This window comes from Triturus cristatus, chromosome 8, assembly GCF_964204655.1.
Source record: "Triturus cristatus chromosome 8, aTriCri1.1, whole genome shotgun sequence".
Taxonomy (NCBI): domain Eukaryota; kingdom Metazoa; phylum Chordata; class Amphibia; order Caudata; family Salamandridae; genus Triturus; species Triturus cristatus.
Genome location: NC_140591.1, coordinates 1,528,510,427 through 1,528,524,242, shown reverse-complemented (window position 1 = coordinate 1,528,524,242; position 13,816 = coordinate 1,528,510,427). Strand labels below are relative to the sequence as shown.

Below are 13,816 nucleotides of genomic sequence, written 5' to 3'. Positions count from 1 at the left end.
CTGGCCCCAGTGGATATCCTGAAAATGTGACATGGATTCGGCCTTCCTGGGCCTATAGTGAATAGCCCTGATTTAACCTATGAACTTTTTAAGACTTTCTTACTCTTTATGATTATGTCAATTTTGTGTAAAATCAAAATATATTACTTTTCGATCTGACTAATTGCAGGGGATAGTCCAATTGTTTGTGTTTCGAAATTAGAGTTTAACTGGTAGTGTAGAGACTAACCTATTAAATGAAATGGTGGCGGCTGCAGGAAAGCGGAAAGGGCCCACTGTCTGATCCAGGAAGTCTAACTTCTGGTTCACCTTTATAACAACTGTAATGGCTGCCAGTAGAAGATGCTACGGTTATGTATGGTAAAAAAAAAATCATTCTGAATGAACAAGTGGCAAGGAGTGAGACGAGGCTGAACATCCATGAAAATACTGTTTATTAATACTGTTTATTACAACCCTATGCTGTAGCCTACTATATATTATAATTTCTGCTATGGCACACTGCAAGACTCTGCTATAGCTTCGAGAGCTGCAATTGAATGATAAAGTGGCTACTAATGACAGATGCAAAGAGCCCAGGATACATTAGTGATGGGAGGGATACAGTTATTGTCTTTCACTTAATGCCATTAGGAGTAGTTTGGTTGCTTCCTGATTGACATCTAGTCTCCTGTGAGGTGTCTGGTCCATACAGTAAGATGTTCCGGTAAAATAGTGAGACCTACAACCTTTGGCCTATTTGTTCTGGAAATACTAAGGATTTAAGGACCAGATGCACAAACCCCTATCAGTGCAAATTACACACTCACTCATTTGTGGACAGGGCGTCAGTAAACACTGCAACTGACATACTGATAACCATACTGATAAAACATCCAGCTGCTTTGCGGGTGTGCAGTTTGGGCTCTCAGAGCAGGGTGACAGAGGAGTGGTTTGCCCACTCCAAGTACGCATGAATGCTTGGCCGCCCTCTGGCGCCAGCCAAACTGTCATGCACACTTTACATGTCCTCCACGCAGGCTACATTACAGCCGGCATGGAAAACATGCTCAGGCCCCCAGTCTCTGTCTGAGTGCCAAACACGGCATTGCAGTGTTGTGATTGGTCAGGGAAGTCTGGGTGTTCTTCATGGTTGCTGTTCAGCCCGAGTCCGAAGGAGGAGAAATGGAGCAGAGACGCAGTGATAATGTAAGTGTTTTCTTTTTCCCTTCCTCCTCCATCCTAGAACACCACCACCCCCCGCCACCTCTGACCCATGCCGGCTGCCACTGTGTGCCACTGGATTCAAGCTAGCATGTCTGATGAGGGATGATGATACCCTGATGATACCCTGAAACCAGTGCCAGAGAGGACCTGGCTAGGCAGTTCAGCCTGGACTGTTCCGATGGGGAGCAGGGTGAAGATTAATTTGCATATGATTGGGTCTAAACCGGGGAAGCATGGGGAGCAAAAAAATGATGGATTAAACCCAGATCTATGACTGGGAGGAATGTTTAATTTGTTCAGCATTAAGTCCATCATCTGTTAATTTTGTTTTGCTTGCCCTAAGTGGAAAGAGTTTGCCCAGACGTGCTTCCTGTGCTCATTGTGCCACTGCATTAAAGCTAGCCTGCCAGATGAAGGGTGATACCCCAAAACTGGTTTCACTATGCTTGTTTCCAGTCCATGGAGGATCTGGCTTGGAATTCGGGCTGGACTGTTCCCATGCGGAGCAGGGTCAAGACTGATTTGCATATGGCTGGGTCCAAAGGGGTGTGGAGAGCAAAAAAACCCAATGGATTTAACACAGATCTTTGACTGGGGGTGAATGTTGGTTTGGTCAGCATTTCGTCCATCATCTGTTTTTTTTGCATTTATCACCCTAAGTGGGAAGGGTATGCCAGGCGTGTGTCCCTTGCTCGCTGTGACATCAGATTCAGGCTGGCCTGTCTGATGAAGGGTTATACCCCGGAACCAGTCCTATGATGCTCATTTCTGGTCCTGGTAGGACCAGGCCTGGCGGATCGGGTTGTACTGTTTCCATGGGGAGCAGGGTCAAGACTGATTTACATATAGCTCAGTCCAAACTGCGGTCGTGTGGTGAGCAAAAGAACAATGAATCAAACCCAGATCTTTGTAACTGGGAATTCTGTCCATCAATTGTTAATTTTTCTTTTGTCGCCCAAAGTGGAAAGGGTATGTCCAAACGAGGGTCCCATGCTCACTGCAACACTGGATTCAAGCTAGCCTGGCTGATAAGGTGTGATGGCCTGAAAACAGTTCCAGGATGCTTGTTTTTGGTCCAGGGAGGACCTAGCTTGGCAGTTTGGATGGGACTGTTCCCATGGGGAGCAGGGTCAGGACTGATTTGCATATGGCTGCGTCCAAACTGTAGGGGCGTGGGGAGCAAAAAAACCGATGGATTTAACAAAGATCATTGACTGGGGGTGAATGTTTGATTTGTTCAGCATTTCGTCCATTATCTGTTCTTTTTGCATTTATCGTCCTAAGTGAAAAGGGTATGCCCAGACGCATATGGCTGGGTCCGAATTAGGATGACAGGGTGAGCAAAAAAATTATGGATTAAACCCAGATCTCTGACTAAGGGTGGATGTTTGATTTGTTCGGCATTCCGTCTATCATTTGTTATTATTTACATTAAGAAAAGGCATCAGGCTAAGCATGCAGTGGTTCGCTGGACCACTTTCTGGTTCCCCAGGGCTGTCCATCATAATTCTGATAGTTTCCACTTTGTGAATCAATTACCACCCCAGATAGGGTGTCTGTAAAAGAAAAATAGTTTGTGACCACAACTGTACTCACAAAAGACTGCCCCACCTAATTGCGATTCACAGTGTGTCAGGAAAGTTCTCTAGCTCCTCAGAAAGTGTGGATTTTGTAAATCACACAACACCTTTGCACATCAGGACCTATGAGATCTGGCAGGAGTTTACTTACGACCCTGAAAGCACTTGGATCCCATGATCTAGAAAGCTCTGTGGGTGATGCACATGACCTTGAAATGAATTCTATGTAACATTTTTTCACATGTACTGTCATATACCATACTCATTCCATCTTTCCCAGGAGAAACATCTCCATGGTGAATAATCTCTACCTTGTTTATAGACATTAAATCATGTCATTACAGATATTCATTTAACAAAACAAAATGAAGGACTTTGGATTTTTTTGTTGAGACATATTTTCTCAGAATGATAACAGTTTGAGTATACGGTTGTTCAAAAAATAATGGATCTTTAGTGGCAGCCTGGAAGAGTGCTAATGCTCAACATAAAGAATAGAATGTTAAATGTTAAAATCTTTAAAGTTCTTGTAGATTCTTTACACTGCATAAATAACCAAATAGGTACTGCAAAGTCCTCAGAATATTGATGTAGGGAAGCAATGTAAGCAACTAAGACAAAGATGCGTTTTCAGTAATTTCAGCAAATTGGTCTTGACCTAAGACTATGTTTAATTGTGTTCTATAGGTTTGGGAAATGGATCTTTTACCCGAACACATTTTCATCAAGGAGGCGGAGGCTGATGATCTGATCGATCTTGGGAGAGGCTGATTTCATTGATCTTGTAGGAACCTAACAGTTATTCTTGCCTTTAAAGGGTGAGCCAAATGCAAGCACTACTTAGTACCTTAGGATGAGGATGAAAGAAGGTGTTTGTGTAGTACTTGCAAGAAATCCAGCGATGCAGGACAAAACCACAAAGGGCACGAGCAGATGGGAGCAGCCACTGCCGCATGAGCCTGGTTGAGCAGATCCTTCTCTTCCAGAACCAGGGATGCAGCTACATTGAGTGTAATTCTGTAATGAGGAAAAAAAACCAAGTAAAATGTTAGTAAGGTAAATGTTGGTGGTAAAGCCATCTTCCCTTAATGGTTTCACTGCCCCTCTATCATCTGACACTCCTTTGCTCTCTGTATCTTTACTCTAGTATCTGCCCCAAGTCCACTTAACCCTATGCTATCTTTCCTTTGGCACACTTGACCTGCTAAGTTGTTCTCTATTCTTTGCTATGTCCCATCTACGCTGGTACTTGCCCATCTCTCCTCTTGCCCTCTTCAACTCCCTCTCTCCATTTTACCAATGCTTTTTTCCTCAATTGCTTTTCTGCTGCTCTATCCTCTTCTTGCCATACCGGTGTAATTACAGAGCTGGGTATATTACGATTACATTTTAGAACACTTTACATTCATTATTTTTAGAAATTGGGGACCCCTAGAGAAGCAGATAAGGATTATGCTACTTTCCCAGAAAGCATCTGTTCTTGGCATGTAGAGTATTTAATTTTCAGGTCCAAATTATTCATGAATTTAGCATACTCCACTAAGAGTCGACGCAGCGCGTTACCAGTACGCGCCCGAATCACTGCGTTGTCCGCGTTGAAGAGTATCGGTACTTGAAGTGAATTAATATGGGGGACATCTGGAGTGGGCCCTAACAAAGCATATTCTATGGCATTTGTTAAAGCGCAAATAAAAAGGGCGCAAGGACGCACCCCTGCCTCACGCCCCTAGTGATTTGACAATATCTTGTGCATTGTCCTCCCTTGCCAAAGCAGACACAGGCAGTTGCTCCAGCATACAGGTTGCGAATATTAATATTCTGTATGTCAATTCCAATTGCCTCCATGATCTGCCACAACCTGGACTGTGCCACGCAGTCAAAGGCTGCCAACAGATCCATGAAGGCAAGGTATAAATGACCACTCATAGCTGCCATATATCTAGCTATCATTAAGTTCAAATTCAGGCACTGGTCCACTGTGCCCTTTCCTTTTCTGAAGCCATATTGGCATGGGATTATAATGTTCTTTTTCAAGGCACATTCCTCAAGCCTATTTAAAAGTAGCCAGCCCATTAGTTTAGCAGTAGAATCTAGCAGAGATATGGGCCTCTAATATTTCGGAACTGTTTTATCCCCCTTTTTATAAATAGGTACAATTACAGTCTTTTTCCATGAAGACGGAGCACCTGTTCGAGTAATTTTATGAAAAACATTTGTCAAAAGTGGTGTCCAAAGATTTTGATTGTCTAGAAAAAAGTCAATTGGGACACCGTCGGGTCCAGGTGCCTTTTACACTGGTTAAGAGCGTGTTTTGTTTCTTCCAGAGTGAACAAGACATTGTCTCCTGTACTAGATAAACTTAAAGGGGAGAGTTAAGCGGTCACCTCCTGAGTGTTTCCAAATAGGCCTTCAAAGTGTGCAGCCATGCCTCCTGCTCTATACGAGTATCTGTTGTCATCATTTGCTAGTCTCTCAGAAAAGGTGCATTAATCAACGTCCAAAAAGCCTGTGAGCTGTTTAATGTGGGGGCCCTTTGCAATCTTTCCCACCAGTCCTCTTTTAAGGTTTTTAACCTTGATAACCTTGCTTTCCTGTAAAGCTAGCGTAAGGACTTGACCAGAAGTTGGTCTCTAGGTTTTGACTTTAAGGCCGTATAAAGGTTCTTAAGTGATTTTGCACATTCATCATCGAACCAAATAGGACCCTTACGAAGCCCATTACGTACGGAACATAGTAAGTCATTTCTAATTTCCCCAACAATTTGCTCAAATGCTGTAATTATATCATTGTCGATTATTGGGTCTAAACATGTCATTGTCTCTATTGCTCGTTTTGAGACTATATTCCCCACAAACTTCACAGTATCGACTCTCTCCCACTTCAAGGCAATCCCATTCTCCCTTGCAATCACTAGTTTAATATGGAGATTAACAGGGTGTTCCCTTTTTGGTAAAGATGGAATAAAAAATTTGATTGCAGCATAGTCACTGAAAGCGTAGAAGTTGATCATAAATTGAGCGAAGAACTTCCTTATGGGGTCTGAGACCAGAACATAGTCAAGCGTCGATAAGTGGAAGCGACTAGAAAAAGTGAAGTTTAACTGGCCAGTTAGGATTTCAGAACTATTTAAGATTACAAGATTATTTATAATTAACAGCCTATTTAAGGCGTTACCATCATCGTTTATTTTATTTTTATTCAAAAAAACTTTATTGATGAACTTGCACATCAAGTTACAATGTACGTAGGCGGAGATTCCGCACTCAAAGAGGAAAACCACATCTGTTACATGCATCATAGGAACAATTGTACATAAGCAGCTCATAGCAGTACTTGGAGGGAAGTGACAGGAAATGGAGTAAGAAGGGTATAAAGGATCGCCAAGGGGAGGTCAAGCGCTGGTGAGAGGCCGCAGGGAGCCAGCAGAGCGCATGGAGGGGGAAGCCGCACCCTACGAGCCATATCCGCCGGTCGCCATGGGCTGAGTACCGGCGGGGGGCGCGGGAGAGGTTGTGGAGGCCGAGGCGCTCAGGCGCAGGGGGGTAAGAAACAAGGGGACCCCAAATGTCAATCGGGCGGGAGGATGCCGGCATCAAGTCCCAGAATTTGGACAGAAGCCTCTGACAATGCACGGCATCCTCAAGCCAAGCGCAGACCTTGGGCGCGGGTCTTCGTCCCCAATGCATGGCGACCCTGCGCCGTGTGAGAACGAGCAGCATAGCAGTGAGCCGGCGGGAGGTGTCTGGACAATATTTCACAAAGCCTGAAAGACAGAACAGTGGGTCTGGCATGACAGGTGTAGAGGTGATCTCAGTGATGGCGGTGCACACATCACGCCAATATGCAGAGACCTTTGGGCACAGCCAGGTGAGATGGGAGAAGTCAGCAGCGGGGGCAGAGCATCGGAGACATCTATCGCTAGGAGTGAGGCCCATTTTGTGCAGCTGGGCAGGGGATCGGTACAGTTTATGCAGATATTTAAAATGTATGAGGTGCAGGCGGTAGATAGGGGACAGACATTTGGTCTGCTTGCAACAGTACAGCCAGACCCCCTGCGAGAGATCGGCGGCTAGGTCCTCGCTCCAAGCAGCGGAGGCGCGGTCAGTGGAAATCTGGGATGCCGCCAGTGTAAGGGCGTAAAGTCTGGAGATCAGTTTGCGTGGGGAGGCGGATGTGTATGTGAAGTCAAGGGCAGCCAATGGAGGAGGGGGCTGAGGAAACGCGGGGTGCATCTCCCTGCCGGACGCTCTAAGTTGGTAATGGGGCCAGACTCGGCTGAAAGGGAAAAGAAGCCGCCGGCTGGGTAGAGGTCCGATAATGTGGACAGCCCCAGGCGCATTGCGCATTTAACCATCCCAGCAGTTTGCAAAGGAGGGAAAATCAGATTGTGTGCAATGGGCATGGCATTGGCGGAGAGCGAACTAGCACCAGAGTATCTCCGGAGACCGTCCCAGGCCCAGTGCAGGGTCTCCACAGTGTCAATCTTTCCGCGAGGGGGTTTTGCAGTGGCAAAGATAGCAGTCTGGAGCAGCCAGTGGGCCGCAAGATAAGCTTCCACCGCCACGTGAGGCTGAAAATGCGTCGGATGCTGCCAGAAGTGGAGGAAGCTGGCTTGGGATCTAAGGCCGTATAATTTGAAATATGGGGTGTTCAGTCCGCCACACAATGAGGGAAGCGTGAGGATATTATATGCGATTCTAGGCTGACACCCGGCCCAGACAAGAGAAATAATAAGGGAGCGAAGTTTATGAAAAAAATGAGCCGTGAGGGGGATGGGGATGTTCAAAAACACAAAGAAACTTTGGGAGCACCACCCTCTTGGCGATGGCTATGCATCCCGCCAGGGACAAGGGCAGGCGACGCCAGAGGTGGATCTTAGCTTCCAGCCTGTCGACCGTCCTGCCGAAATTCACCCTCCAGAGTTCGTCCACGTTCCTGCTGAGTCAAATGCCAAGATATCTAGTGGGCCCAGACGCCCATACAAATGGATAATCCGGAGTGAAGGGGACAGTGGCATCCGTCAGGGGGAAAAGAATGGACTTACCCTAGTTGACCTGGATTCCAGACACACCCCCGAAGGGCACCACCTCGCGGACCATGGGGCCAAGATTTTCTTGGGGATTGCGGACATAGAGTGTGACGTTGTCCGCATACATGGTGACGACCAAGGCTTGAGCCGCAAAGCCGAGACACCTCTGGGTGTGATGCTGCCGGAGCCTAGCGGCAAGGGGCTCCATAGCTACAACGAAGAGCATGGGTGAGAGTGGACACCCCTGTGTCGTGTCCCTAGCGACGGGGATAGGCTCCGTGATCTGACCGTTGATCCGAAGGCGAGCTGTAGGGAGAGAATAAAGAAGGTGGATTTTGCACAGAAACACCAGGCTGAAGCCTAAGCGAGGGGGAAGGTTGAACAGGAAGGGCCACTCAAGAGTATCAAAAACTTTGGTAGCGTCCAAGAGGGCAGCCACAGCCGGGAGTGCGGGGTTGATTTGATGGAGCACGGCGAATATAGTCCGGAGATTATGCGACGTGGCACGGCCGGGGATGAAACTGGTCTGGCCGAGCTATCAGGGGCATGAGCGGAAGAAGACGACAACTTGGCGAAAATCTTATTATCGGTGTTGATGAGATACAAAGGGCGATAAGAGTCCCGGAGCTCGGGGGACTTGTCCGGCTTCAAAAGAAGTGTTAACAGGGCCTCCTGAAGAGAAGGAGGGAAGTGGCCGCACTCGAAGGAGTCGTTGTACATAGTGGCAAGGTGTGGGACTAAAAGAAGTGCGAAGGCTTTGTAAAAGGAGGCTGGTAAACCGTCGGAGCCCGGAGCCTTATCACCTGGCAGACCATTAATGGCTGCCAGGATCTCCACCTTGGAGAAGGGTTCGTTGAGGTACTCCCGGTGGCTGTTGCCCAGCCAGAGGAGCTCAAGAGTGTTGAAGTATTGGTCAAGGATGTCGCTAGAGGGTGCAGCACCAGCGGTGTAGAGTTGAAAGTAGAAGGCTGTGAATCTAGCCACCACCTCCTCGGGAGAAGTCGTTCTGTCTGGGCCACCGTCCTGGAGTGATGTGATATAAGAGGCAGCATGAGGCTGTCGTAGGAGATTAGCTAGAGTCTTGCCAGGGCGGTCCCCTTCACCAAAGCGGCGCACCCTCGCCTCCCTACCCAGAAAGGAAAGTTCCCTATTGGCCTCATCATTATATTCAGAAAGTTTACCCCTGAGCTGCGCAAGGGTGTCGGGGTTAGGGCTAAGAGAATTCAAAGAGTCCAGAGACTTGATTTCTCATTCCAGTCGTTCAAGAACACCCAGAATAGAGCGCAGTACGCCAGCCTGCTTAGAGATGCATTCGCCCCGAATCCCCATCTTAAAACCTTCCCAAAGAGTGGAAGGGGAGTCGACGGAGCAAGCGTTAAGGTCGAAATAGTTCACAATTGCGGTTTTGATCTTTTCATGGAACACCGAGTCACGGAGGAGCAAACTAAGGCGGACGGGAGCGTGGTCAGAAAGGGTATGCGCCATATGCTCTACTGACGTGACCCACGCGAAGGCGTCCTGAGTGGTGATCCAGAGGTCCAGGCGGGATCAGCAGCCTAGAGAGCCTGTACCGCAAGTGCCTTTGCACGCCCCCGGGTGGGTGTGTCTCCACGCATCAAATAGTGAGTTGTCGGTTAGTATGGAATGTAGGAGAGAGAAGGCATGTGGGTACAGACAGCAGGGACCAGAGTGATCAAGGGTGGCTGAAGGAGTAATGTTGAAATCGGCCTCCCAAAGCAGCGCAGCAGGGCCCAGGGAAGAGATGTGTTGTCAAACTTGCGCAAAGAAATCAGGGTCATCGGAGTTGGGACCGTATATCGCTGCAAGGATCAGGGGTTGGGCCAGGAGAGTGCCACTCAGAATGACAAAGCGCCCCCCAGAGTCCACAATGACCTGAGATGTGTGCCATGGAAGCCCTTTGCACAATAGGATGGATGCCCCGCGAGAGTAGCAAGAGTAGAAGGAGTGAGTTTCACCCCAATGTCTAGAGAGAAGCCTGGAGGATGTAGCAGGCAGCAGGTGGGTCTCTTGGAGGAAACAGATGTCAACTTGTGTCGGATGAGGTGGGCATGTACTAGGCGGGCCTTTGATGGTCATTGCGACCGCGGACGTTCCACGCCCAGAGTGTGGTGTCCGTCATATCGCTGTTTCAGGAAAGTGAGTGGCGGATGAGGACAGATGCAAAAGGGGAGCCAGATGTGATAAGAAAGGGATGTGCAGTGCAGAAGTCAATGAAGCAAATTACATGTTACAGAAAAAGTCATGAAGCAGTGCTAACAACAAGCCTCAAAGTGGAGGCATCAACCCCAATGAACCCCCCCACCACCACACACACCAACCCCCCAATCAGGTTCAGAAACCATCCTCACCCACCCAGGTGAATCCCAACTAGGAAGGAGAGGATCAAAAATAGGCAATATCAAAGAACACAGCACCCCCCAACCCACCACCCACTCCAACCCCCCAATCAGGTTAAGACCCCAATCCCACCCCCCAGGGAATCCCCAACTGGGGAAGGAAGAATCACAAGTACAACAAGGAGTCATCCCATGGAGGCATGACTCTGCCAGGGATACACCCATGAGCAGTCGGGGGCCATCAACAATTGTATAAAGTAAAGTTCAGGAGGGGCAGCGCCAAGAGGGGCTGCAGGCGCTTCACAGCCAGAACATGGGCCCAGAAAACCAGACAACTGTAACCGGTAATTATGAGGCACGCCAGGTGCAGCTACATGGATACGCAATAGACAAGCTGCAATAAAGAGGACATCAAATCAGACAGATTGTATAGCAATGACCCCAACAGTGATGGCTAGAATCAGTCATTGTCACTCGTGCCATCCCGTCTTCTGGGAGGGAACTAGGTGGAGGTGAGCGCTGCTGCTTGTCCAGTTTCTTCGCGTAGGCCAGGGCAGCTTTCGGCTCAGTGAAGATGTGCATATGCGCGCCGCTTTTAACACGCAGCTTGGCCAGGTAGGCGAGGGAGTAAGAGACTTCATGCTTCTAGAGCAGCCGCTTGGCTGGGAGGAACTCCCTTCAAGCGGACAGCACCACCGTGTAGTCGAGGTAAAAGGCAACAGAGTTCCCCTGATGACTGATTTCACCTTTATCCCGGGCAGCACAGAAGATCACATCACGGTCACGAAAGTTGAGCAATTTAGCGATGATTGGGTGAGCAGTAAGGGTGGGCGTAGTTCGCGAAGTAGCACTTCGCGAAGCTACGCAAAGTGAAGTTCGCACTACGCGAGCTACGCGTAGCACTTCGCGAACTGCGTAGTAACATGTTCGCACTGTGCAAGATGTTGTGACAAGCAACCGGCACTGTGCAATCATTGAAAATGGCATCTTGCACAGTGCGAGCTGTAGTTTTCTGCTGCTCGAGTAGATTTTTACTCGAGCGGCAGCTTTCTCAACGCGAACTGGTAGTTTCTCATCGCGAGCGGTCGCGAGCATACGCGACCCCTCGCAATGAGAAACCTGACCTCCTCGCGTTGGGAATCTCGCCGGGAGGTATATTTTCCATGCTCGCGATCGCGAACAAGGAAAAAGTCTCGCCGGGATGTCATTTTGCTTGCTCGCGGTCGCCAACTTGATGTTGAGGACCGCGAGCAAGCAAAAAATGACCGCAGCACTACGCAACACTAAGCTACGCGTGTTCGCACTGTGCTACGTGCAGTTCGCGTAGTGCGAAGTAGCGCGAACTTCGCAAACTACGCGAGCGTAGCGTAGTGCTTCGCCCAGGCCTAGTGAGCAGGCAGGCCAGGGCAGGACAAAACATTGTCAAAGAGATCTCGTAGGAGTTGCTCAACAAACTCCTCCATTTTGGTGATGTTGGAGGACTCGGGCACGCCCGTAATGCGAAGATTACTTCTACGGGAGCGCGCCTCTAAATCCTCCTTTTTATTTTTGATAAGTTCCAGCACTTTGTCCATATGAAGTAGCTTTTGGTGATCTCCAGCCATGGCGTCCTCAACGTCCAAGACCCTCGACTCCACCTGGGCCAGGGAGAGTGCATCCCGCGGGTCACCGCTCTCCTTTTCTAGCACAACCCCGCGCTAAACCCACCGGTAAGTGTCATCCTTGGCGTGTGCCCCCAATAAGACCAGGAGGAATCCGTATGCAGCTACAGGGGGCCACGGGCCAGCGCTCTCCTTTTCTAGCGCGACCGTGCGCTAAGCCCGCCGGTAAGTGTAGTCCTTGGCATGTGCCCCCAAACAGACCAGCAGGAATCCGTATGCAGCTACTTAATATTTAATTTTGAAAACAGTTGCAGTTCCAGTGAGTCGGTCTGAAGGACCACAAGGGCCCTTGGACCACAAGGTAAGAACTACTGTTGTGATATACTTATTGTCCACAGCACACTGAGAACATTGGGTAAGAGCAACGATTTGCATGAGTGTTAGGTACACCACTGTTGCAACCGAATTGTACAATTAATATCTTGAGGATGATTAATACGTTCATGTGGGTGGAAGTATATGCATTCACTGGTGTTGTAGGGTGTATAAGTATGTTTGTACCCATAAGAAATGTGTCATTTTTTATGTTACCAATTTCATGATGCTTTTAATGAATTCTATGAATTAATTCAATTCTGTATTAGCCATTAGGTTGGTGCCTTACTATTAAAATCTGTGCAGAAAGATGTCTTATTTAAACTAACTTGCCCGCCATTGAGTGACTAAGGGCTTGATTATGATGTGGGTCGGAAAGCCTCCAACCGAAAGTCGGATTCCCCTAGACTGTGCCGGAACCCTTCCGACTGACTCGGTTGGAATAATTTCCAACTGCACCGATTACGATGTTGTCGGTCAGAAAGGATACCGTTCGGACATTCTGAATTGGTTCCGACCGGCATTCGGAGAAACCGAGTGGGTCTGAGCTGATTCATACAGCTCTATGGACAGTATTTCTGGTTGAGCTACTACGATGTCGGATTTGGACAGCCATTCCGACTCAGTCTGTCCAAGATGGAAAGGCTGTCGGGAACTGACTTTGGGGGCCCCTAGCAGGGCTCCCTCCATCCTGAGGACGCTGGTTGGGGTTGTGGTGGTACCCAAGGGATCCCCCTGTAAAACCATGCACAGTGTGTCAGGCACCATGGGGTGCCTGTGACAGGGTGCAAGGGTTTTTTGCAACCACCCCTTTTTTGCAATGGGAGCCTGAGTTGTCGGTCGGAACACAGGCTCACTTTGAAGTCAATGGGATTCCTTCCAAACGGTGTTCAGAAGCATCATAATCGGTCCGGCAGAACCGCCGAGAGGGAGTCGGTCGAAACCAAATCTGACAAGGAGTCGGCGGTTTATTTTCCGACCAACATCGTAATCAGGCTTTAAGGGAGTAAGGGGGGAAACTCAGGTTTGATGTGAACCCACTTGGAATGCCCCCAACTCAGAGGCATTGTAGGTTCCAAGCCCAGAGTGCTCAGAGTTTGGCCTCGAGTCCTGCCTTATGTCCCATTATTGGCCAAGACTAGTTTTAGTACAAGGGACTGAGGGTTGGGAGGTCTGACATTCTGTTTCTGAATTAAAAAACAAATGTAGCTGTTTTAATCCTGAGTAAAGAGGAGTTTTCTATTCCTCTCAGATAAACGCTGACCTCACTGGGAGTGGGGTGTGACCACTTTGTCCCCATACAATGCCACAGACTTTTTCCACAAATCATTCTGCACACTTCACTGAGCATACCTGACAAAAACGGCAGAAAAAATAAAATCATCACCTATTCTCAGCAAGTGGGTTTCAGAGTTCGAATTCAAATTCCAGGGGAGGATCATGTACATGACATCTGGTAGCTTTATCACCCATATATGCACTCATTTTTTGACAAATTTGTCAAAAGAACTGGGCATTTTTGCATCAAATCAAAAGCAGTTACAGAAGGAAGGGAACGGTTTCCGTCTGCGTGCCAGTTTTGGTGCTGATTTAAAGCCTGCATAGTTATGTGCACATTAGTTAAATCACAGGGATAGCATTGTTGGCCTTAGAAAATGTGCTCCTTTT

At 48.2% G+C, this 13,816-nt stretch overlaps 1 protein-coding gene across 3 annotated transcripts in view; it reads right to left on the bottom strand.

Moving 5' to 3' along the window:
* Positions 1 to 13,816, bottom strand: part of LOC146806066 (solute carrier organic anion transporter family member 2B1-like) — a 456,740-nt gene that overhangs the window by 45,763 nt on the left and 397,161 nt on the right. For all 3 annotated transcript variants that reach the window (XM_085623369.1, XM_085623367.1, XM_085623368.1), the window contains one exon: positions 3,634 to 3,803. In XM_085623369.1, coding sequence (XP_085479495.1) covers positions 3,634 to 3,803 — 170 coding nt within the window. The remainder of the gene's footprint in view (positions 1 to 3,633; positions 3,804 to 13,816) is intronic.